This window comes from Chelonia mydas, chromosome 1 (assembly GCF_015237465.2).
Source record: "Chelonia mydas isolate rCheMyd1 chromosome 1, rCheMyd1.pri.v2, whole genome shotgun sequence".
Lineage (NCBI taxonomy): Eukaryota > Metazoa > Chordata > Testudines > Cheloniidae > Chelonia > Chelonia mydas.
Window position 1 is genome coordinate 51,780,516 of NC_057849.1, and position 26,229 is coordinate 51,806,744.

The following is a 26,229-nucleotide window of genomic DNA, read 5'->3' on the forward strand; positions in this document are numbered from 1 at the left end:
CTTGTGCAGAAGGGGACAATCAGAATAACTCACACTTTGTCCCGTCGGATTTTCAAGAGGACTCTGGATATGAGAGGGAATGGAGGAAAGGCATATAAAGGTCCCTGTCCCATAGAAGGATGAGTACAGCTCCCAGTGAATGTGTCCCCAGGCCAGCCCTGGAGCAGTAGCGAGGACGTTTCCTGTTTCAGTAAATAGCGAAAAGATCTGTAGTCAGGGTTCCCCAAAGGGTGAATATGTTGTGAAGCACCTGAGTTCAGTTCCTATTTGTGGTTGTGAGTTCCGACAGACTGTCAGCTGTTGCAGTCTGCAGATACACAGCTGAGATGAGCACACTGTGATGGATGCACCAATTTCAAAGTTTGAGTGCTTCCATGCAGAGGGAGGGAGATCTGGTGACTCCTTGGTGATTTATGTAAAACATACAGGTCACATTGTCCATCATGACCTTTGTGTGGGTATTTTTGATGAATGGCAGAAAGCGTGCACAGATGTTCCTGACTGCTATTACCTCCAAAGAATCAATATGGAGGGCCACTCTTGTGGAAGACCACTTGCCTTGAACCTTTCGGTCACATAGGTTGGCTCCAAAGCCTATTAGGGAAGCGTCTGTTGTTAGAGTCAGTGTCGGTGGTGGCTGCACAAATGGAACACCTGCTTGAAACCTATCCAGAAAGTACTTTAACCAAACTGCTATCAGTGCCCTGCATAGTCGTCTGTCCCTGTTCGGGGAATTGACTTAACTGAGCCACATCTGAAGACACCTCATGAACATCTGGGTGTTTGAAGTGACAAAGGTTCATGCTGCTATATGACCTAGCAGCTGCAGAAAGCTCCTGGCCGATGTTTGGGGGATGGCCTGGACTGTCCCTATGAGACTCGTGAGGGTGGAGATGTGGAAGTCAGTATCTTGTAGGCTGAGGGTTGCAACCCAATCTCCTTGCTCCAGAGCTGGAATAATGGCTGCTAGGGTGATCATCTGGAACTTCTGTGCCTTTACGTATTTGTTTAGTGCCCTTACATCTAGAATGGGCCTCTACCCTCCCTTCGCCTTGGGGAATCAGGAAATAACTGGAGTATAACTCCTTGCCTCTGAGTTGCATCGTGATTGGTTCTATGGCCCCTAAGTGTAATACGTCTATGTTCGTGGTGAAGTAGGTTCTCATGAAAAGGGTCCCTGAAGAGGGAAAGGGAATTAAATGGCATAACCCTTCGAAATAATCTCCAAGACCCATCTGTCAGAGGTGATATTGTCCCAACTGCTGTGAAAGAGAACCAGGCGACTTCCAACAGGACATGACAGATAGAAGGCAGCTGATGTTGCAAGAAATAGCTATTTGGACTCTCAACCAACCCATCAAAAGTGTGCAGCGGAGGCGGGAAGAGAGGATGCGGATTGGGGTGCTGACTGCTTCCGCTTTTGTATTGTGGGCTTTTTGCGCTGCGGTTTGTAATCATGCTGTGACGATGGGTACTGAGGAGGTCATGACCTCTGCTGTGGTTCAGAGCTGTATCTTCTCTTTTGTCCTGTAGTGTAGATTCCCAGAGAGCGTAATGTGGCCCGGGAATCCTTCAGGGTGTAGAGAGAAGAGTACGTCTTATTCACAAAGAGCTTGGGCCCTTCAACGCGAGATCTTCCACTGGCGTCTACAGTTCTTTGGGCAACACTGAAAAGGTGTAACAAGGAAGCCCGCCTCATTACCACTGCCATGGACACCGAGCGGATCGCTGTATCAGCTGTGTCCAGTGCCATCTGTGGCACAGTTCTAGCTACTAACTGGCCCTCTCTGACAATGGCCTGAAACTGCGCCTTCTGCACCTCTGGTAAATGTTCCACAAATGCACTGAGTTTCACATAATTAATCAAATCACATTTGGCCATGACAGCTTGGAGGTTCGCGACGCTAAACTGCAATGTTGCCGATGAATATGCTTTCCTCCAAAGGAGATCTAGCCTCTTCCAGTGTCGATTGTATGGGGTCGACTTTACATGATGTTGTCTGCCACGTGCATTAATCACATCTGCTACAATTGAGTCAGGTTGCAGATTTAAAACAAAAAGTCTGCCTCTTTGGGAGGGATGTAGTACTTCTTGTCAGCTTTCTTGCAGGTTGGTGCAATGGAGGCTGGTGTCTGCCGGATGACTTTGGCAGGATCTAGAATCACCTCATTAATTGGGAGGGCAATTCTGGATGATGAGGCAGTGTGCAGAATATTCACCAGTTTGCAATGTGTCTGTCACCTCCTGCAGGTGACTTTGCAGCTCATCTGCCACCCTCTTGGTCTTAAAATCATCACCAAGTGATTGGGGGGGGGGGGGCATTACAGCCTTGTCTGGCGAAGATGAGGAGAAGATTTCAGGAGGGGTAGCTTCTCCTTCAAGTCCTTCTTCCTGTTCTTCCAAAGCTTCCTCCTCCACTGGCTCAGGGGCTCTGGACAGAGAGGTCGGAGGGGACAATTTGGTGGATTCTCTCTGAGAGACAACGGACACCCTTGATGTGTGGGATGTGTACGTCGCCCAAGGATCCTCATACAGCCATAGGCGAGGGAAAGGCATGGATGGCGGAGACGCCCAAGGGGCCCATAGCACGATAGTTGGCTCGATGGAATTGAGGACCCTTGTATTGTAACAGTGGGCCATGGTGAGAAGCCAGGGAAATGACATCCTTCTGGTCACTGTCAGACTCATCACTGGGTAAGGGCGGCATTAACCAAGATATTGGTGGCATACAGCCTGGTGCTGAGGATGATTCCGGGCACCGGGATGCACTCGGTACCGGGGCTCCGATACCGAGTAATGGCGATTGTGCTTCTTCACCAACCGTCAGGTCGCTAGGATACCAGAACCCTTGCGGTATCATCGGCTCACTCGGTACCACAGAGAGGGTCTGTGATACGTTGCTGGTACCGATGGTTGTGAAGGTGCAGAGCACTCCCTAAATGGGAGTTTTGTCAAATTTGGTAACAAAGGTTTACTCGGTGCCACTCCTTTAGAGGCAATACGGTATTTGTCTTTCTCCTCAGGGGGCAGTACCACTGCCTCGGAGCCTGAGCCCCCGCTTCTCTAGGCAGTGCGGCTGAGCTCACAGCGGAGGAACCCTGATGCTTCTGGGTACCGCATTTCGGAGCTGCCAGTACTGAGGTGGCCGATCACACTGGGGAAGCCCTTTGACAGGCCAACGGTGCTTGGAGCCCTTTCTCCTTGAGCCTTTATGGGGGGAATCTGCTGTTTTTTCTGCGTCTCTACCCCCTTTGAAGTTGAAAGCTCCGGGGAGGATCCAGGGTTGGCACCGGAGTCCCCTGGCAGCTGAAGTGCCTTCTCCATAAGGAGGACTTTTAACTTCAGCTCCCAGGTCTCGCGAGACCTCGGCTTTAGCTGGTGGCAGAGGGAGCACTTCTGAGGGATATGGGACTCTCCCAGGTACTGGACACTGTGAGAGTGTCTGGCTATTACAGGAATCGACTCCTTGCAGGAGAGGCACCTCTTGAAGCTAGGAGAGCCAGACATGCCCAGGGAGGTAGGAGCTGTCACTCTCTAGCAGTGAGGAATGCAGAAAAAAGATGTTCTGTCTTCTCTCTCTCTCTCTTTTTTTTTTTTTAAACCAAGAGAAGTTAGAATAACCTCTCAACACCCCTGGGGTGGGGGGAGGGACAAGGGGGATCCTCCCACAAGGGAAGGAAAGGTAAACTAAAGTTCTTTTTCTTCTTTTAGCCCAGCGGGGTAAACAGAAACATTAACTATTAAGAAGACCAAAAGAACCAAAAACAACAACTACTTAAGCTAAAGATGTGGAGAGAGAAAAAAAAACAAAACAACTGCTCGCTCAGCTGGAGGCCAAAGGTGGTCGATAAGGAACTGAGGGGGGGTTCACCCACGCAGCGCTATATAGCCTTGAGGCAGACCACATGTGAAGCACTGGAAAGGGTGACCTAGGGAAGTGGTGGAATCTCCTTCCTTAGAGGTTTTTAAGGTCAGGCTTGACAAAGCCCTGGCTGGGATGCTTTAGTTGGGGATTGGTCCTGCTTGGAGCAGGGGGTTGGCCTAGATGACCTCCTGAGATCCCTTCCAACCCTGATATTCTATGATTCTATGACATGGCTACCTAAAATCTCCGATTAGAGGCGCAGGGACGCAGATACACCTACAGTGGAGAACCCACAAGGACACTACTCGAAGAAGAATAGTTGCAAAGTGGCTCTAAAGCTGTTCCATGCCCTAGCCTTTAGCATAGGGATGGGGGCTTCCAACCCTCCCAGCTTTCGCTAGGTCTCCCACACAGAGCGTGGGGATGAAGAGCTGACCTTCTCTACAGCTCTTTCTGTGCACCAGTGACACTACTTATTATTCAGAAAATATAAGTATGTATTACAGCAATGTGACATTAAAAAAAAAAAAAAGATGGAAATACTAAAGCCTCTGAACAGAGTGCTTTACGATGGATAAGTAACTCACCCCAAATTGAGTCAATAAATCAGTCCTGATTTTGACTTAGATCTTGCTGCGTTACACATTCCTCCCTCCCCTCATTCCTTATTTGATCTTCGTCACTACAATCTGGATAATGGTGTTTGTTTCCATTAATACTTCTAACTTTTGTGACCCCACAGATGCAAATAAAATCAGAATCTTTTGTCCTGGTACCTGAGTCACTGAATTCTTAAATCCCTCTCTTGCTACTGAATGACAAGCCTGGGCTGCTTCCTTAACCTCAGATCTGGCAAAGCCCACTGTTACAGATGTGCCTTGTCCTCCAATCTGGGAGTCATCAGCAGAGGTTCCGTAGGCAACTTCTCACCTCACCTGGACAGGCTCAGGGAGGAAGGGCGTTTCTTGTGGACAGTCCTCGGCGGGGATCTGCCCTTGTGCCCATGAAGAGTGCCCTCTACTCTCATGGGCAGCCCTACAAGAAGAGTCCTTGGACTTAGATGTTGAAGGCTCCACTCCAAAGCATGTGCTTGGAGAGGCACAGATGAGAGCCACCTAGCCTTCTCCCTCACGTGCTTTCGTAGGCGAAGCTCACAGGCTTCTCAAGTTCTGGGTGGGAAGAAGCGACAGATCCTGCACTTTGCAGAGATATGTGCCTCACCCAGACAATACAGGCACCGCTGATGTTCCATCTGATGGAAAAGGAGCAAGGGCAGGAGATGCAATTCTTGAATCCTGGGAATCTGAGCACAGTCCCAGAGCAGAGGAGCAGGTTCCCCAATCAGGGAAAAGAAATATTCTATGCTAACTATAAATTTAACTACTAATTACTAAGCTAAAATATATAACTATTTACAAATATTTTCTTTCTTTGCAGGTTATACAACTGAGTGACGGAGGACATGAGTCAGATTCAGACCATATGGCAGTAAGAAGGAACTGGAGAGGCGTCAACCCTCACTCCCTCTTATACCCTAGGCCAGAAGCACAAGGAGATCTACTGCGCATGTGCGGGCCAACGGACACTGCTTTGAAGAATTTCCAGACTCAGGTGCACGGTGCAAATGCATACCCACATGTGGAATACACATAGGGACAAGCACTCGAAAAAGAACAATAGGCCTTCCTGCTCTGAAGAATATATAATAATTCTTTGGCTAAGAATTTTTCCCTGGGGAGCAGTACAAATACTTGTATATTTTCAGTTTCTCCAGCAGCAGATTTACCTCCATTGGGCAATGATAGCACTAACTGATTGTCAGCTGTTGCATCCACTGATCGTCCATTTTGGTTTCCTGGTGTTTCTCTTGCATTGTAAGGTGGGGGCGTTTCAACTAAAAAACAGAAAGACACTGAGATCAGCAAGTTGGTAAATTCTACCCAGGTCTGCCTGGTAACTATTCAACACTACTTCAGCATAGTTTAACTGGAGAAGGGTCCAAAACAGAACCCGAGTCTGAACCCCTGCCCTCCTCAAACTCCAGGTCAAGACTGTTTCAGATTCAAATCCCTGGAGATGAACCTGTCCCTATGGTTTAGACTCTGTGTCAGGTCCAAAGGCAGAAGGGTCCTAATTTCCAAATACAGTTTGGATGTGGCCCAAGATGACAGAAATTTCAGCTTTGATTTTGGCACTGGTTAGTCTGCACCCAGTCCCAGTTTGGCCTCAAACCCAAACTCCATGGAAAGAGTGGAGTTCCATAAATGGGCTCCCTGAACCCCGCCCGCTTCACATGGAATACTGGTGAGGTTGGAGAGCAAAGACACACTAGCTGATCTCAACTGCCTTGACGGGGGAGAGAGAGCCACACACAGGCCTAGACTAATACACAGTCAGCAAGACCTGAAAATGAATCAGATGGATTACAGGCAGAATGTGGAAGGCAGGCATTGCTAACTGTCTTGCCCTATGCCATGAAGCAAATGAGAGCCACTGCATTCTGCTGCCATTGCAGCCTCCGGATCAGATTCAAGCAAAGACCAATCAGGACTGAATTACAATAGTTGTGAGGAACGTGGGTATAACTGTAATGAGTTCTGCATTAGACAGAACCGGGCACTTTCCAGGTCGAGTGATAGCCACTGTGAAGTAGTGTTGTACTAGGAGTTTCCATTCTGGAAAGCAATTCAGAATGACCCCTATTTTCCTGACCTGCCTAGCAAGTGGTGGCCTTGCCCTGGGAATAACGGAGGTGCAAAAAGCATCCACAACCACTTCAAAACAAGAGGTGCCAGAAACATTACGTAAGCTTTATCTGGATTGAGTTTCAGCCAACTGTCCCCCATCCAAACAAATCTGTCTATAAGACAACCAAGAGATAGTTACAGCAGGACAACAGGAAAGGAGGCACACAGTTAGAAGTCACTAGTATCACTCTGTATCCCAGTCCGTATCCCTACCTCCCATCCGGTTCATACACGTTCAACAAGATAAGGAACAGAACAGAGCAAGCAGGGAAACTGGACAATGATGAGCACCCTTAGCTTTTGGGAACTCCCTTCTACAAGGCAGCTCAGTCACAGAAGAGTCGTGGCAACACCCACACCTACCATGGACCACAGCTAGGCTACCAACACCTGGTGATAGGTCTAACATAATTAGCAGGGAGAAGACATCCTTGTCCCTTACCGGCAGATCTTCCACCATGTTAATCAGAACTCTCTGGGTCATGAAATGGTCCGGACCTAGATGTGCAAAGATGTATTTAAACAAAAATGATCTAATCCAGGTGGGATTAACCCAATCCCCACTATCTCAAGAACCGCTCTCACAAATGGAGGAGCAGAGGCTGGCCAGTAATTTGCAGAACAAATATTTTAGAACAGAGGCTGCAGTTCCACACATGTATGTGCAGAGGGAGACTGGCCTCTAAAACGTTTGATCATTTCCACTAGCACCTTCCCTCTAGCCTTAACCAGCCAAGATAATCTATGGCACTGGCTGCTGGCTACCAACGACAGCCTGCCTCTCAGAAAGAGACACAAGATGACGCTCACGGAGGACAGAGCGGGCATTCATCCCCTCACACTTTGGGGAGGGCCAACTCTCTTTTAATCTGACCGATCTTTTTGTCAAAGAACCAAACGCACTAATGAAAAATAAACAAATGAACTACAAAAACAGAGCTCCTAATTCCTGAATTTTTTCATTTACAGAACAGCAGCCTAGGAACAGGAAAACACATCCTCCATTCTAATATATGCCAAGAAGGAACAGAGTGCTTTAGAAAGCGGAAATAAAGACCTTGTTTTCATATTTGAAAACACAGATGTAGACCTCGATCCCGCAAACATTTAAGCATGGGAGTCAATTTACTCTTGGGAGTAGCAATTTAATGGGACTACAAACAAATAGAGTTGCACTGGTGTTTACATGTTTGCAGGACAAATAAGAGTATCTAGGTTGATATTCACCCGTGTGCACAGAGACAGCAAAAGACATCTGTGTTGACCTGGCTTGATGTGAGTAATTGGACATGGGTGAGAGATAGGATTAGAGAGGTAAATGGATCAGCAGGCTGGAAACAGCAAGTCTGCACCGGCTAAGATAAGGGGAAAACACCCAGGGAACCATTTACAATGGACAAGTTAAGTCTGAAACATAAAGATGGGGTAAAGAATAAGTTGTGCATGGACAGAGCATGCTGTACAGGGGTTGGTTCCTACAAAATGACCAAGCCAATCCCAAAACATGGGATGCAATGTATAGTAAATGCAATGTAATTTGTAAATGTACATAAAGGAAAGTTTGCAGTGTAATTTTGGACGTGTTGTATGCCCTATACCAGGGGTCGGCAACCTTCGGCATGTGGCCCACCAGGATAATCTGCTGGCAGGCTGCAAGATATATTGTTTACGTTGACCATCCGCAGGCACGGCCCCCGGCAAATGCTGAAGGTTTCTGACCCCTGCCCTATGCCAACCCCTTACACTTGAATCTGATCAATTCAGCATAGCTTTCCTGCATGACTAAAAAAAAGAACCCAAGAGACAAGAGTTGGAGTTCTAGGGGAACCCCAACACTGTGCACCACTTAAACCCTATTTTGAGGGCTTAAGTGGGAATTAAGTAGTACATAGGCATTGGGTGGCCCTCCACGTATAGCGGATAAATACATACTAACTTGTAAAATGACCACGGAACCAGCAAAAAGGCAAGAACTGCAGTATCCAGATTGATATTATTACGTATATTTCAGCAGTGCCCAGGACCAGGGCTCCAATGTGCTAAATCAGGGTTTCCCAAATGGTGGGCCCCAACTCACTGTGGGTGGCAGAAGGGTCAAGGTAGGTGGGTCATACATACCCCAGAAGCGCTCCCCCTCTCACACACTGACTTCCCCTGGGCAGCAGGCAATGGCATGGGAAGTGGGATCCAGGCATGAGAGCGGAGGAAGCACCTACGGGATACATCTGGGATGGGTACAGGATGCTGACTGTCTGCCTGCTGGCTCTGGTTGTTTTTCCTGTGCTGTTGCCTGGATCCCGCTCCCATGTCGCTTGGGCAACAGCATGGAGAGAGGGATGTGGGCAGCAGCAGTGTTGAGGAAAGGTCTGGAGCCAGCAAGTGGACAGTTAGCACACTGGTGGCAATCACGAACCAGCCACAAGGAAAGAGGGACTATCTGGGGCTGCAGGAGGGGAGGCCAGGATAACGGTGGGTCCTGTGACAGGGTTGGGGGAAACCCCATCCTGTGCGGGGCGACTGTGCCTGCCTCTCTTAGGAAATGGCGGGGGGCGGGACATATGTATCTTACGCCTACATCCATCTCAGCCTGAGTCCATACGCTCGCCATTATCAGCAGGGCGGTGCAGCCTAGTGGCCAGAGTCCATAAATTCGCCCTTGCAACTGGGTAGTAAGGCCTAGGGCCCAATGTCAGTCAATCCACCCCTTTTCGCAGGGCAGTAAGGCCTAGTGGCCAGAGTCAGGAAATCCGATCCTTCTCACAGGGCAGTAAGGTCTAATGGCCCAAACCTCTACATTCGCCCCTGTCCACAGGGCCATAAGGCTTAGTGGCCAGAGTCAATAAATTCGCCATTGACAGCATGGCAGTAAGGCCTAGTGACCACTGCCAGAAACAGAGGGAGGGGTTGCACCCCCAGCAGGGGGGTCCAGGCCCTCCCTCTCCACCGGATCCCAGCCCAAGGCCCTGGTAGTGGCTGTAGCACAGGCCACTGAGTCAGCGGAGCAAGGCTCCGACTCAAGGCTTTGGCTCATTCACCAGTCCACCGTTTGACTCCCCTGGGCTGCTTCCTGCTGTCGTCCCTGCTGCTATGGTCAGGTGTCCGTTACCTCTAGGTTCTCCAGTCTGCCCTTTCTCCAGTGCCTCCGAACCCTGCAAGGCCACCGGGGTTGCCTTGGCATCTGCCTGGGCTGCGGCATCCCCTGGCTCCTAGGGTCCCGGGCTTCCGCTAAGCCTTGGCTGGGGTGGGTGGCACACGTCCTTCCTCCATGGCAGTCAGCCCCAACTGAGCCGAGCTGCTCCCTTTTATATCAGTGCACCTGGAGCATGCCTAGTAGAATGAAGTGGGTGTGCCTTCCTCAACCCACAATGTAGGGTTAACCCTTCCCCGTCCAGTGCAAGGTTCACAGTCCACAAAAGAGATGAATGTGCTAAGCACTGTACAAACACATCAATAAGCTAGCCCGTCTTGAGTAACTTACAATCTAATTTGTGGGAAGATGTAACAAGTGAGGGTGACAAAGAAAAGGAAGGAAGGGGGAAGGGAAGATGAAGGTTATGAAAAGAGAGTCATGCGGTTACCCAGATAGCTATTGCACATCTTGAAGGTTCCTGAAATTACCATAGCCTTTTTAAAATTAAATAAACTCAGCTGTCCCTGACTGAATCGCAATCAAATAATTTTGTCTCCAATTCAGAATCACGTATGCTCCGATTTGCTAAAACGCAGATTAAGCCACTTACATTTTCAAGTGGTTTTACAAGCTTTCAGGATCAGCTGAATTCGCAAGACATCCATACTGTGTAATTTACAATGGGCCTCATCTTCCAAGGACACAAGTATAAATCAGGAGCAGCTCCACTGAAGTCAACAGTTACCCAGGTGTAGAACCACAGTGAGTGAAAAGAGAGGCCCTACTTATACCCTGTCATTCTGGGAGTACATCAGTGAGGTTGCAGAATATGAGCTAAAATGATTAAAGATGCAAAAAAGAAACGATAGAACAGGTAGGAAAACAAAATCTTCCTATGTCCATAGTGTCGGATTATAAATAAAGGACAAATGAGAACATTAAGGACAGGAATTTAGATGCTCAAAAGTCAAGCTGCAAGATTCAGCTCTGAATTACATCCATGTAAATTCAAAATTGAAACTAGTAGATTTACACTGGTGTAACAGGAGCAGAATCTGAGCCAAGATTTCTGTAGTAATGTTAATTTGGAGTTGTTTCACATGGCATACGTTGAACACCACGAGTATCAATATATTCCTTGAAACTTTAAAAAGTAAGAGGTTCACAATGTGTGCAACATGAATGAGTGAACTTTACAAAGAAGGGAACCTTGGACCTGACTTAGCATCCTCTGAAGTCCATGGGAGTCCCTCCATCATCTGCAGTGGGCACTAAATCAGTTACCTTTTTCATTTCCTGAATTAAGTCTTTCTGTTCATGAACTTCAAGTGACATCAACAAATGTCTTCGTATTTTACTTTCCCTGTCCCCCTTCCCAGGAAAAGTCCAAACCTATTGAACTTGGGGAGTTCACAAGCTCCACTTACTTTCCCGCTGGAGTTTCTAAGCTCCTTGAGAGCTATTGGGTTTGCCCAGAGCTCACAGGCTGTATTAAAGGAGAGTCTCATTCAATTTCTTTTCATCTATTTAGCCTCCTAACAGAGCATGTCCATCTTTTGCTTCAGCCTCGAAATACCATGCAAGATCTCCTCCTGCATTCACATTCACTGACACAGGTGGACATCTGGAGACCATAGTTACTGCTTACCTGTTAGCTGATATGGACTTCCTGGTCCAGAAGAACTTCCTGGAGAGTTAGGGTAGCTGATGCTGCTGGGTGACTGAGAGAACATGTTACTGGGTGATGATGGAAAAGGAGTGCAGGGAGTGTGCTGGAAAGAATCAGGATAGGTGGCATTATGTGGCATCAGAGGCTCACTGTGGAGGGAAGCACTCCGGAACTTGGCAAGGAGGCTGAGATGCGGGTTAAATTCACTGTGTCTTGGAACCAGCACTGGAGGCAACACTGAAAACAAACAGAGTACAAGTTTTAGTCAACCACTCACTCTAGCATGCTGTATCTCTTTCTGCGTCTGAGCGACCCACCACACTACCAAAACGTCACCTCAGACACACTATCCTCTGAATGCTGCTATAAATGTGTTACAAACATATTTTAAATACCCTTTACCAGCATCCTCGTGGTTTGTTGTTGTTACAACCCAGTTCATCCAGCACCCCTCACTGAGATTAGAGCAGTGATTCTCAAAGGCGGTCCACCGCTTGTTCAGGGAAAGCCCCTGGTGCGCTGAACTGGTTTGTTTACCTGCCGCGTCCGCAGGTTCACCGTTCCAGGCCAATGGGGGCTGCGGGAAGCAGTGCGGGCCAAGGGACGTACTGACTGCCCTTCCCGCAGCCCTCATTGGCCTGGAGCAGCGAATCGCGGCCAGTGGGAGCCGCGATCGGCCGAACCTGCGGACGTGGCAGGTAAACAAACCGGTCCAGCGCACCAGGGGCTTTCCCTGAACAAGCGGTGGACCGGCTTTGAGAACCACTGAACTAGTGGATAATAAATCTGCTCAGCAACTGAGCTTTCTTCTTTCTTCAGTGGCAACAGGGTACCATTCCTTACACAGTATGACTAACGCTTTCAGATAGCCGGCCCAGTTCCGCAGCTGCTACATGAACAAAACTCCAGCTGTCTTCAACAAGGAGAGAGAGAGTATGCATGCACCCCCCCAACCCCACCACATATATAAAGCATGTGTATAAAAGATCTTCTACACTTTCCACAGTATGCATCCGATGAAGTGAGCTGTAGCTCACGAAAGCTTATGCTCAGATAAATTGGTTAGTCTCTAAGGTGCCACAAGTACTCCTTTTCTTTTTGCGAATATAAACTAACACGGCTGTTACTTTGAAACCTAGCATTATTCGGGGTTAGGTTGAATTTAGCAGTGTTAGGTCAATTTTAAAATGAAAGCGTCCACACAACCAGCCACGTTCCGTAGACTTAAAGGGCTCTTAAAATCGACGTCTGTACTCCTCCCTGGTGAAGGGAGTAGTGCTAAAATCGACCTTGCTGGGTGGAATTTGGGGTAGTGCAGACGCAAATAGACAGTATTGGCCTCTGTGAGCTATCCCAGAGTGCTCCATTGTGACCGATCTGGACAGCACTTTGAACTCCCATGCACTAGCCAGGTACACAGGAAAAGCCCCGGGAAATGCTGAATTTCATTTCCTGTTTGATCAGCGTGGCGAGCTCAGCAGCACAGGTGACCATGACGTCCCCGCAGAATCGCAAATGAGCTCCAGCATGGAGCGAACGGGAGACACTGGATCTGATTGCTGTACGGGGAGAAGCATCTGTGTAGGCAGAACACCGATCAAAAAGAAGAAATGCAAATATATTTGCCAAAAATCTCACAGAGCATGTTGGAAAGAGGCTATAACAGGGACACACAGCAGTGCTGCGTGAAAGTTAAGGAACTCAGGCAAGCCTGCCAAAAGACAAAGGAGGCAAACGGTCACTCTGGGTCAGAGCCCCATACATGCCGCTTCGATGATCAGTTGCATGGCATTCTAGGGGGTGACCCTACCAGTACCCCACCACTGTCCGTGGACACCTGCAAGGGGGGAGTCTCATGCAACAGGGAGGAGGATTTTGTGGATGAGGAAAAGGAGGAGGAGGAGAATGCGCAGCAGGCAAGCGGTGAATCTGTTCTCCCTGGCAGCCAGGACCTTTTCATCACCCTGGAGCCAATACCCTCCGAAGGCAGGATCCCTGACCCTGAAGCTGGAGAAGGCACCGTTGGTGAGTGCACATTTGTAACTACAGTACAGGGTTTAAAAGCAATAGTGTTTAAGGTTTGATTTGCCCTAAAGAATTGGGATACATTCTCGGCCAGTACAGCTACTGGAAAAGTCTGTTAACGTGTCTGGGGATGGAGTGGGAATCCTCCAGGGACATCTCCATGAAGCTCTCCTGGAAGTACTCTGAAAGTATTCTGGAATCATTGCAGCACAAAGCATGTCAGCGAATGGTCCTTGGTTTTGGTCGCATTCAAGCAACATTCGGTCTTTATCTTTCTGTGTTAGCCTCAGGAGAGTGATATCATTCACGGTCACCTGGTTGAAATAGGGGAATTTTTGTAAGGGAACAGTAAAAGGACCCCGTTCCTGCTGGGCTGTTTGCGCTTGGCTAAAAGGGATCATCCCGGAGAATAGCCACGGGGTGGGGTGGGGGGAGGTGTGTGCTGTACATCCACCCACAAACCGCAGCCCCTCCTTTTAAATGTGAAACCCAACCCACTGCTTGCTCTGGGAAAGGAGGGTGCTGCAGTTTGAAAACATTCCCACATGTTATGCATAAGAAGCCAACCCTATGTACCCTTTACCTTACCATGGCTGCATGGAAACCGAATTCTGCTGCCCAGCCATGTGTGATGTGTCACCATACTGGCAGGCGCTCAATATAAAAGGCAAAATGCGACCTTGTACCTAAAGTACATGTGCTGTCTGCTGTGAATTGCTTGATTCACTGTGAAAGAGTCTCCCTTTTGTCCTCAGAAATGTATCATCTTAAATTTTACCCTCCCTTTTTATCTCCCCCCAGGTGCAAATGTTTCCATGCTCCCCCTGTCATCTATGTCCCTGAGGTTATCGCAGATTAGAAGGCAAAAAAAAAAAAAAAAAAAAAAAAAAGCACTCACGATGACATGTTTTCCGAGCTCATGCAGTCCTCCCGCACTGATAGGGCACAGCTGAATGCATGGAGGCATTCAGTGTTAGAGGCTAGGAAAGCATTAAGTGAGCGTGAAGAGCAGAGGCAGGAGGGCGAAGAGCGGAGGTGATGCTCAGGCTAATGCAGGAGCAAACAGACATGACGAAGCATCTGGTGCAGGAAAGCCAACAAGAGCACAGAACCCCGCTGCATCCATTGTACAACTGCCTGACCTCCTCCCCAAGTTCCATATCCTCCTCACCCAGACGCCCAAGAACGGGGGGGGGAGGGGGGGGGGAGGCTCCGGGCACCCAGCCACTCCACTCCAGAGGATGGCCCAAGCAACAGAAGGCTGTCATTAAAACAGTTTGATTTGTAGTGTGGCTACAATAAGCAATGTGGCCTTGTCCTTCCCTCCTCCCCCATCCCACCCTACCCAGGCTACCTTGTCAGTTATCTCCCTTTTTTTTTTTAATTAAGAAAGAAAAAATGCATGGTTTCAAAACAATAGTTACTTTATTTCGAAGGGGGGAGTGTGGCTGGCTTACAGGGAATTAAAATCAACAAAGGGGGCAGGTTTGCAGCAAGGAGAAATACACACAACTGTCACACCAAAGCCTGGCCAGTCATGAAACTGATTTTCAAAGCCTCTCTGATGCGCAGCACGCCTTGCTGTGCTCTTCTAATCACCCTGGTGTCTGGCTGCTCAAAATTGGACGCCAGGCGATTTGCCTCAACCTCCCACCCCGCCATAAATGTCTCCCCCTTACTCTCACAGATATTATGGAGCACACAGCAAGTAGCAATAAAATGGGAATGTTGGCTGCGCTGAGGTCTAACCTAGTCAGCAAACAGCACCAGCGAGCTTTTAAATGTCCAAAGGCACATTCTACCACCATTCTGCACTTGCTCAGCCTATAGTAGAACTGCTCCTTACTACTGTCCAGGCTGCCTGTGTACGGCTTCATGAGCCACGGGAGCAAGGGGTAGGCTGGGTTCCCAAGGATAACCATTGGCATTTCAACATCCCCAATGGTAATTTTCTGGTCTGGGAAGTAAGTCCCTTCTTGCAGCTGCTTGAACAGCCTGGAGTTCCTAAAGATGCGAGCGTCATGCACCTTTCCCGGCCATCCCACGTTGATGTCTGTGAAACGTCCCTTGTGATCCACCAGTGCTTGCAGCACCATTGAGAAGTACCCCTTGCGGTTTATATACTGGTTGGCAAAGTGGTCCGGTGCCAAGATAGGGATATGCGTTCCGTCTATCGCCCCATCACTGTTAGGGAACCCCACTGCGGCAAAGCCATCCACTATGTCCTGCACATTTACCAGAGTCACTACCCTTGATAACAGAATGTCAATGATTGCACTGGCTACTTGGATCACAACAGCCCCCACAGTAGATTTGCTCACTCCAAATTGATTCCCGACTGACCGGTAGCAGTCAGGCGTAGCAAGCTTCCACATGGCTATTGCCACTCGCTTCTCAACTATCAGGGCAGCTCTCATCTTGGTATTCCTGCACTTCAGGGCAGGGGAAAGTTCAAGAGTTCACAGAGTTCAAGGAAAGTGGACTTACGCATGCGAAAGTTTCGCAGCATCTGTGAATCATCCCCTACCTGTAACACTATGCGGTCCCACCAGTCTGTGCTTGTTTGCCGGGCCCAGAATCGGCGTTCCACTGTATCAACCAGCCCCACTGCCTCCGTGATATCCCAACTGTCACAGCCCATGTTTTCAGGAACATCTGTGTCCATGTCCTCATCAAAATCGTCCTCATGCTAGCGTCTCTTAGCCCGGTTCTGCACATACTCCAGGATAACATGCGAGGTGTTTACAATGCTCACAACAGCAGCGATGAGCTGAGCGGGCTCCATGCTTGCCGTGGTATGGCGTCTGCAGGAGAGCAGAGTTGCAGTGGAAGCGATGGATGACAACGGATGCCACAAGAATAGATATTTATACAGAATGACGAAAGGACCTGCGAGGTGGATTCATGGCACCAGGAGAGCAGAGCTGCAGCGGAAGCGGTGGATGATGATGGTTAGCAGTCGTATTGCACAATCTGCTGACATCAGCACCCAGGACAAAACAGCAGCGGTGACGGTGAGCTGAGCGGGCTCCATGCTTGCCGTGGTATGGCGTCTACACGGAAAAAAAGGCGCAAAACGATTGTCTACCATTGCTTTCCCGGAGGAAGGGGCGACTGACAACATGTACCCAAAACCACCTGCGACAATGTTTTTGCCCCATCAGACACTGGGAGCTTAATCCAGAATTCCAATGGGCGGCCACTACCCACAGTGCGCTCCGTAAGTTGATGCTAGTCACAGTAGTGAGGACGCACTCCGCCGACTTAACGAGCTTAGTGTGGACATACGCAGTCAACTGTATAAAACTGATTTCTAAAAATCGACTTCTATAGAAATCGACCTAATTTTGTAGTGTAGACATACCCTTGGATAGATATGGTTGCTAACTGCATAGCAAAGTCAGTGAATGCACTTTAAATGCCTGGAATAACATTTTGTGCCCTCTAGTCCAAGGACTAACCCTACTAGCAAGGGTGAAAATTAACTTGTACTGCTATGTTGCTCCAAAGGTCATGCCCCCAGCAATGGAAAGGGACAGAGCTGTGTGTTGTATTTAATCATAGCATATTGTCAATTAATTTTCCATTTAATAAATTTTTATGAACGAAACTTACGGTCACCTTTTTTGTTAGACTTCCTTTCACTTCCTGGTTTCACTTCATTCTCTCTCTTTTCTGTGAAAAATGGGGGTGCAACTTTTCCTGTCTGTAGCATCTGTTGTTTTTAAGTTTTCCTTCTCTATCCTTTCATATTGTGTTCTCTTTTTCTTGCCCAACATTGTCTCCACTAGATCCCCCCGAGTTATTCTGTTTCTCCTGTTTTCCCCATTTGCCACCTCTCCAATCTCTTTCAATATCATATTACTCTTTCATAACTTATCCCATCAACCTTTTCCTATCTCCTGCCTCCCCCAACACTCCCACCCGCTCTCTGGCACATAACATCTAATAGCCTGAGGACTGAGTATTAAAAACCAGTACAAATGGTTGGGATGGAGTGGGGAGGGGATTCACTGTCCAGAGGCAATGCCCAAGAGAAAAGCCATCACCTCAACTACTGGGAAACTGGGAAGGCACTGGGATTCCTACCAGGGTGCTGTCCATGGGTCCTACTCTAGGACTCCATCTGTCTAATCTGCCTCTTACCTGAATGTGTACGATAAATTGGAACCCTCCAACCTGACACCAATCCCTTCTGGCTGCCGGAAAGAAGGAATATTTTTTCGTGTTCCTCTCTCCTGGTTGCGATGAGTTCAGGTTGGTGGTCCCCCACCTCCCACCAATCTCCTGACTGTGATGCGTCTTTGCTGCTCAACCTCTCCCTTAGCTGCTGGGGTTTAAAAGTCTTCTCTCTCCAGTGAGCAGCTCCAGTGCTTGATGCTCCTGCTCTTCAGAATTTCCCCAAGCAGTAGCATGAAACTGACCAGACTTTTGTCAGTTTCCTGGTGGCCCACAGGGTTTACAGCAGCCACAGAGGGGATGGTCATGGTCAGTTTCACTCTACTGTAGTTTGTGGAAGCCCTGAGCAGCATTCACACTACAGTAGCCTGCCTACAGACTTAGGAAGCTAGCACTGCATCACTTGTGCTCTCTTTGTATTTGGAAAGTTTTCTTTGCCACCGTGAGGACTAGAAACAATTTTTTTCCTAAATGAACCCTGACAGTCTGCAGGTGCTGATGGCACTTGCCAGGGAAGGCTTCCTACTTGCCCAGGATAAGTGGGCAAGGGGAGTTTCCAAGCCTTGCAGCTTCATAAGCTCAATAAACTGTTATATCCAGCTCTGACTGGCACACTTCTCCAGTGCACTGCTTCTGTCACATCACTCCATCTTTCTGCTGCCTGCGCCATACCTTGCCCAGAGGGGTGAAGCTACTGGGGTGGCAAGGAGAGTGGCGGGTTTTTTTCGTTTGTGGCTAGTAAATCTCCAGAGGTTCCTTATTCTCCCTGCTCCTTTGCCCGCAGATGCCGTTCTCTGAATCGTAAGAGGTTGCCATGCTGGAGACAGGATAACCACAGGTATGACACTGAAACCCTGTATGACCCCCTCACACCCAGTCTGCACGAGTGATTTACCTAGTTCACCTCTACTTTGCCCTACCTTTTGTCTAATATCTGTACCTGGCCCTGTGGGGGTACATTATTCCTCCTGCTCATTACAGGAGTATGACAATGTGCCCCAGCACAGCTGGCGACCAATGAGCTGATCCCCTGAGTCCTGCCATTGCTGCTCCTGGACTAGGTTCTTTATTGGCTATTGCCTTCCACCCTCATCTATTGCAGTAGCTCTTGCTGAAAACCTGGCCAGGCACCAGATGAAGACAGTTGTCTGGCACTCAGAGCTTACACGTGCACCTGCCTGTTGTGCCTGTGGCTGCAGTTGCTAATAAACACAACAAAATTTTCACACATTTTTATCCCCCATACAGTTGTTTAATAAAGGGTACAATCAGTGGCGGTTTAGCAACTGTGCCAACAGGGCCCATGCCCATGGGCCCTGCCACATTGGGGCATCCATGCACACCCCGGCACTCCTGCCAGGGAACAGGGGAAGCCCCTGTCCCCCAACCCCACTCCCCAGCAGCTGTGCCCGACGGGCAGGGCATGGCAAGCCCCCACGCCCTGCCAGGAGCTGCAGGCGGGGGAAGCCCCCGCGCCCCAGCCCCATTTCCCCGGCCGGAGCACCAGGAGGGGGGTGAGGGGGACTGCAGGTGGAAGGGGTGGGGAGGGGCCCCCACTTGCTCTAGCCCAGGGCACCACAAACCCCTAATCCGCTTCTGGGTACAATTGCACATTTTCAGGGTCTGACCCTTGTGCACGGCCACAGAGTTCTGCACTTTTGAGAAAGCAGTCCTAGATGAGATTCCCCCCTTCCCTGAACTTTCCCTGTGTTCTTGATCATGGGCAACCCTACAGTAACAACAACGACATGTAGCATGTGAAGGGGGAAGATGGTCAGTTTTAAGCTTCACAAGGATTCAAATAGTTTCCCAGGGTCCTTTTCACTCTTGGACCACAGCCACTTTTCCATGCTAACAACCATACAAATATTGTAGAGTAGATTTTTAGGCAGCCCACTGGCTGGGGAGTTACCACATCTTCCTTTCTGGACAATGAAACACATTTATAGCAAGTCAAAAGTTCACCTGTGCTTCTGCTGTCTGCAGCAGCACTGCATATTAGAAGCTCCATTGTCTGTCACCCAGTACACAGAGCGATCTCATTTAAAAATAACAGAGCAGGCAGTTTTCACATTATTTTAAAATTGCACTTTTGGTTGGCAGTAATCCATTTGTAACTCAGACTTCTGACCTGGAGAATGGGGAAATGACTCTAGCCATCCAATCCACCTCCTCTGAATTGGAAGGATTATTCTCTTTCTCCAACCCTCAGTCCTGCAAATAAAGGGGATGTTTCAAAACCAGGGAAGTGACAGTGGTGCTTTCTAACAGCACCTACTGTTCACTGGGCCAAAGTCACTGCCTGGATTCCACCAGCAGTTGTGGGCTTGGGGAAGTTTCACTGGAGGGAGGCTGGCAGTGGCAGAAGCCACACGCAACCTACGTTCTGTTGTTCAGCATCTGTCACAAAGCCGACGAGGTGGCCTGAGGAGAGAGGGAGGGGTCAGTGCATCTCGAGTTCCAGGCTGGAGCTTAGAGTTGGTCTCCCTGGTGGATATCTTCTGCCCCTTCTTTCCCCTTCCGCCCTCTTCCATGGTGAGTCCCGTCCGTCTTTGGGATAGGAAGAACTCACTGAATAAATCAAAACCACTGGTTTTGAATTTAAATTATGGACCTGACTACAGAATGGGTCACTCAGGAGAAGGGACAATAGAATGGGAACAATGGAATTTATGGAAAGAGTGAGTTGAAAAAAAAAGGACATTTGTGGAGATCGATACAGCATAGCAGTTCTGAGACTATCACTGGGTTTATTATTGAACAATTCAAGATTCAGTTTCTTTAGCTCCTGAGGCTAAGACACAAAGAAACTCACACAAGCCTACAGGAACCACAGTTAGATATGAAGAGTGTTGTATTTTTCTGTAGCTAACCAGAATTGTTATTTAAATGGATTGCAGCCTAGACAATTGGGAGCTGTCACGTTTTGTTCAAAGGAGAGGAATGCCCGGCACCAGGACCAAATACTGACAGAGCCTGACCCTTAACCCTCTGGGCTTAAGGGCAAAGACAACAAACTTCAGAGCTCCTGCAGCAGCATCCAAAACTATCGCAGAACAACAGCTGTTAGCAGACATTGACTAGATCATAAGATCTGTGCTGTTTGTGGTTAATATACTGATATAAATGGAATTACTCCTGATTTACACCAGTGTAAGATGACAATAAAGCCAACATCCTTTCAAAGGCAAAGATACACACAATGGATATTATCTTAGTGTCTTTTTGGAGATAATTTGAATAGCTTATTTTAGTAAATCATTAAATCAACCATTTCCACCCAAATTAGACAACTATCAATTCACCTGTAAGATTTTAGACAAAACAATGTTTTTAGCAGTTCAGATCCATTTTGGAGTGAGCTCAGTTTTAAAGTAAGGAACACCAGGAAGGGGTGCAGCCATTGTTGCATATATGTTAACAAATGCCTTTTTCTCTCTTAAATTATATGAAACAGTAATAAAAGAAAAATCCCACAGTTCACTTTATCTGATCTTAATGTCACTTCAAAGTTTATGACTGACAGAGGATCATCAATGGCAGTACCTGGTTTAGTTACTAACTACAAATCGTATTCACTAATAAATTGCCACAAGACCAGTATTGGACTCAACAATTTTACAATCATTGTTCAGCAGTTTCTTTGCCACACAAACCCAATGGATTGATCCTGTGATAAGGGCAGGGATTTACAATCCTGGTTGAAGTCTACCCTGAAGATGACCCTCAACAGAAAAATTTAAAGTTGCATGAGGACTTGCGGGGGGGGGGGGGGGGGGGGGGGAGTGAAAGGGGGAAGGTATAAATGTCCACCCAGCTCTAAAAAACTCACAACAGCAGGACAGCAGGTATTTTAAGAGGAACTGATCTAAGGTCTAGGATCTTTGGTGTACCTTCATGACAATTAATCCATTGCTGTAGATCCACTCTAATCTTTAAAACAGCCATTTACTATGGATTAGCAAGTCAGCTTTTGTCCTTTTAGAGTCGGGCAAAGATCCAATCAGGATGGAGAGACTAGTTTGTGCCTACATTTCATGCTAATGGGCACAACAGTGCCAGCACATTATCTAGTGAGGTTCTCAGGGCAGCTAGCACCCAATACATCAAAGGAAAAAAGCTTTCAGCACCCTGGACAAGTTCCTGATGTCCTTCTCCTCTCACACGTCAATGGGATTTCCTTCTATCTTACCAGAGGAGAGGCGAGCCCCTAGTAAATCACAGTTATGGGCAAAAGCTAGATCTGGGATCCCTTTCTGCAGAAAAGACAGCTGATCTTTCCAGCTGAACAGAGCCTTCTTTGTTATGATTTCACAATAAGATTAGTTATGATGCAGCAAGTACAGACATTTCACCCAAAGAGCTGATATATATTTATATCATTTTCAGCTGATATATTACCTGGGGTCTCCACGCGCCGGTAATGGTAGGGGTTGATGCAAACTTCTTTCTGCTTCGAGCCAAATGGAAATTCGCAACATTCCAGTGGTTTCAATTCATGGTGAGACTGTAAATCGGGCCAACGCCACACTCGGCAATAGATGACATGGGGCAGCCCCTTGCGATGAGACACCTGCAGCCTCCCATCCAAGGAGCGTGGGATTGTGACGCACTTACTAGGCTGACCAGGACAGCTCAGAGCCCTCTCAAGTTCTTCCATAGCGCCTTTCTTCTTCTTCAGTTTCTTCACCAGGGAATCTACAGCCTTCTCTGCCCACTTCTCCTCTTCATCTCCTTGCTTCCAGCCCAGCAGTCTCTTCACTGCTGGGCTGGTGAAGGAGAACAATGAGCTAATAGGGGTGCTGGAGTGCATAAGAAGCAAAGATGGTGTGTAAGTGTAAACAGAAGCACAAATCTCTCTGCTGCTTACAAAGCCTGGGTGAAGTCTTCACAATATTCAGATGGGCAGGTGCCTTCACAGAAAGTCTCTTCCCCACATAACAGTCTTCCTAATCTTAGACACAGTTTGAGAACATTCCAACTGGGTGGGACTCAGACCTCTCCCCAATACCAAGAAAATGTTGATCAAGCCTGAAACAAACACACAATCCATAGTTAGGTTTAATACATTTCCTGACTTATGTTTTTAATAAAATTAGATAAAAAGAGAAATAAGTTCAAAAGTGTGTTTACTCTTCACTCTGTTTGCTATTTTGGGCCCAATGCTATCCCTGGAAGCTGGACCCTTGTTTTTTATATTTCTTGGACGTTAGACCGAGCAAAGAGTCTAGTCACTTTAACTAGTGTTTACAGTCAGCTTCTAGTGAATTCACTTCCTGTTCTCCTGTGGTGGTCAGCTTCTTGAGGGCCTTCCTTAAAGCATGGGAGGTGGAGGACCTCAAGAAGCTGACCACCACAATGCCTGTGCCCAAGAGAGTCTGTACACCCGGCACCTCACAGGGCTCTGTACCTGAGTGCTTTCCTCTGTGGACAAGGAGGAAAGGACATTTGTCATGCAGCCCCAAATCAGAGTGGTCTTTGTTGTTGCCCATATGACCCTATTTGCCCAGCAGATGTATATGACAAGCACTGGGAGAAAAGACTTATCATGAAAACATGAACAGCATGAGTGAATTGAAAACAGGGAGGAAGAAACACATTTCTGTGTACAAAATACACACACACTTATTTCAATGCCATAGTGCCAGTCTTTGTGCTACGTTATAAATGAATTCAACAAGCCAGAATGATTTATCAAAATAAAATCAAGTAGCTCATAAAGCAGTGAATTGTAGTTGGTCTAGGTCAGCAATTCCCAAACTTGTGTAACAACTGGATCAGTTTACCAAACAAATGGCCTGGTCCTTCCAGGAAGTGTTGAGTGCCCTCAACTCCAACTGACTGATGCTCTGCACCTCCTAGAAGCAGGCCCTAAGGCCTGTCTGGAATCAGCTAGGCAAGGCTACGAGCTTCTTAATGAGGCTTTGATCCTTAATCTGTTTAGGATCCATTAACCAGGGGATAGGGCTACTTAGGGAAAACTGGGGTTTAAAAAGCCAGTGCCTAAGGGACCAGAGGAGCAAGCGAACAGGAGCAGTAAACAGGGGAGTTCTGAGAGGGAGCCAGAGAGCCAGATCCACCAAACATTCTCTAAACTTAGGCCAGTAAACCACTCCCCACCCAAACCACCGCAATCCACACACACACACACCCCAAAAAAGCTGCAGGAATAAAAAGAATGCAGGCAAAAGTCCAGCAGCAGAGTGGGAGCGATCCAGTTTATTGCACTGAATGTAGCAAGTATTATTACCTGCTTTGAGGGCAGATACCATATGTGTGCATTCGGTACAACGTGCTCATGGCCCTCAGAAACCGTGTATGGGCTCGAGACCAAAGTGGTTGAACTAGAGAAGCTAAGGGAGACAGAGAGGCACAACACAGATGAGAGTTTCCGGGACACAACAGAGTAGTCCTACCCCCAGTCTGACAGCCTCTGTGCTGCTGAGAATGAAAATCTCGGGGAAGGAGAACATCAAAGTGGAGTGGAGGGAAACGATTCCATAGTTGGGACCTTCCTTCCAGATAATGTCGTGGTATCCTCTTGCGCTCAGGATACCTCTCCTGGGATGGAATACCAGTTATTGGGAAGAGACTGATATTAGTAATGGGGAATTTGATCTTTAGAAATATAGATAGCTGGGTTTGTGGTGACCAAGACAAATGCATGGTGACTTGCCTGCGGGGTACAAAGATTGTGGATCTCGAGACACCTAGATAGGCTTATATGCAGTGCTGGGAAGGAGCCAGTGGTCGTGGTATGTGTATGCACTAATGACATAGAGAAGGATAGGAGATAGGTCCTGGAGGCCAAATTGAGGCTGCTAGGTAAGATATTGAAGTCCAGAACCTCCAAGATAACATTCTTTGAAATGCTTCCAGTTCCATGTGTAGGGCCAGGTAGACAGGCAAAACTGCAGGAGAAGATGATGGTGTAGGAAGGGTTATAGGTTTATTAGGAACTGTGGAACATTTGGGAAAGGAGGAGCCTATACAGGAAGCATGGGCTCCACCTAAACCAAAATGGCACCAGATTGCTGGCATGTAAAATTAAAAAGGTTATAGAGGAATTTTTAAACTACAGGCTAGGGTAAAGCTGAGAGGTGCAGAGGAGCACACAGTTTGGACAGAGACATACCATAGGGGAGGCTGTATTAACGAGGATTCGCTATATCCTAGTAAAGAGAAGAGGATAGAATTTGACAAGTAAAGCTAGGAAATGGAGGAAAAAAACAGTCATATGACAAAATGTCCCATTCAATTACATCACATGAAAGCAGACAACTAAAAAGTGACAAATTATAAAAGTGCTTGTATACAAATGCTGAAGTCTAAATACTTCTAAATAGATGGGTAAACCTAGTATTAAGTAAGGATATTGATAGAATAGGCATCACAGAAACTTGGTGGAATGACGACGATCAATGGGACATGGTAAAACCAGAGGACAAAAATACGTAGGAATTACAGAGTAGGTTATGCTGGTGGGGGAGTGGCACTGTATGTGAAAGCAGAGAGTCAAATACACCAAAAAGCTTAAATGAATCAAACTGTACCATAGAATTTCTATGGATAGAAACTGAAAAGTACAGAAGTAGGAATATACTACCGATGACCTGACCAGGCTGGCGATGGGGAGTGTGAAATGTCTGGGGAGGCTAGAGAGGATATAAGAATAGAGAACTCAATAATAATGTGGGATTTCAACTATCTCCATATTGACTGGGAACATGTCACCTCAGGAAGGGATGCAGAGAGAACGTTTCTAGACACCTTAAATGGCTGCTTCTTGGAGCAGCTAGTCCTGGAACCCACAGTGGGAGAGGCAATTCTTGATTTAGTCTTAAGTGGAGCACAGGATCTGACCCAAGAGGGTGAATATAGCCGAACCACTCGGTCATAGCAACTGTCATATAATTAAATTTAACATCCTTGGGGAGAAAGAAATACCAAAGGAGGCCAGCACAGTAATGTTTAACTTCAGAAAGGGGGACTACCCAAAAACAAGGAAGCTAGTTGAAACAGAAATTAAAAGGTACAGTCACAAGAGTGAAATGCCTGCAAGCTACATGGATTTTTTTTTTTAAAAAAAACACCATAATATAGGTTCAAACTAAATATACCCCCCAAATTAAAAAAAAACAGTACGAAAGACCCAAAAGAAAATGCCACCATAGCAAAAAAAAGAGAGAGTAAAAGTGGCAGTTAAAGGCAACAAACCTCCTTTAAAAACTGGAAGTCAAATATTACTGGAGGAAAACAGAAAGGAGCATAAACTCTGTCAAGTGTAAAAGTATAATTAGGCAGGCCAAATAAGAATTTGAAGAAGAATTAGAAAGACACACAAAAACTAATAGTAAATTTTTTAAGTACACCAGAAGTAGGAAGCCTGCCAAACAATCAGTGGGGCCGCTGGATGATTGAGGTGCTAAAGGAGCACTCAAGAAAGACAAGGCCATTGCAGAGAAACTAAATGAAAACTCTGCATCAGTCTTCACTGCAGAGGATGAGAGGGAGACTCCCACACCTGAGCCATTTGTTTTAGGTGACAAATCTGAGGAACTGTCCCAGATTGAGGTGTCAATAAAGGAGGTTTTGGAAGAAATTGATAAATTA

At 47.3% G+C, this 26,229-nt stretch overlaps 1 protein-coding gene across 3 annotated transcripts in view; it reads right to left on the reverse strand.

The window, feature by feature from the left end:
• The window catches only part of SMAD9 (SMAD family member 9), a 69,326-nt gene that overhangs the window by 25,294 nt on the left and 17,803 nt on the right, over positions 1-26,229 (reverse strand). For 2 of the 3 annotated variants that reach the window (XM_037892479.2, XM_007070894.4), the window contains exons 2-4: positions 22,018-22,647; positions 11,392-11,649; positions 5,653-5,760 (exon numbers count right to left, since the gene is read on the reverse strand). In XM_037892479.2, coding sequence (XP_037748407.1) covers positions 5,653-5,760; positions 11,392-11,649; positions 22,018-22,429 — 778 coding nt within the window. In that variant the 5' untranslated portion in view covers positions 22,430-22,647. The remainder of the gene's footprint in view (positions 1-5,652; positions 5,761-11,391; positions 11,650-22,017; positions 22,648-26,229) is intronic. The other variant, XM_043531987.1, reaches the window with a different exon arrangement.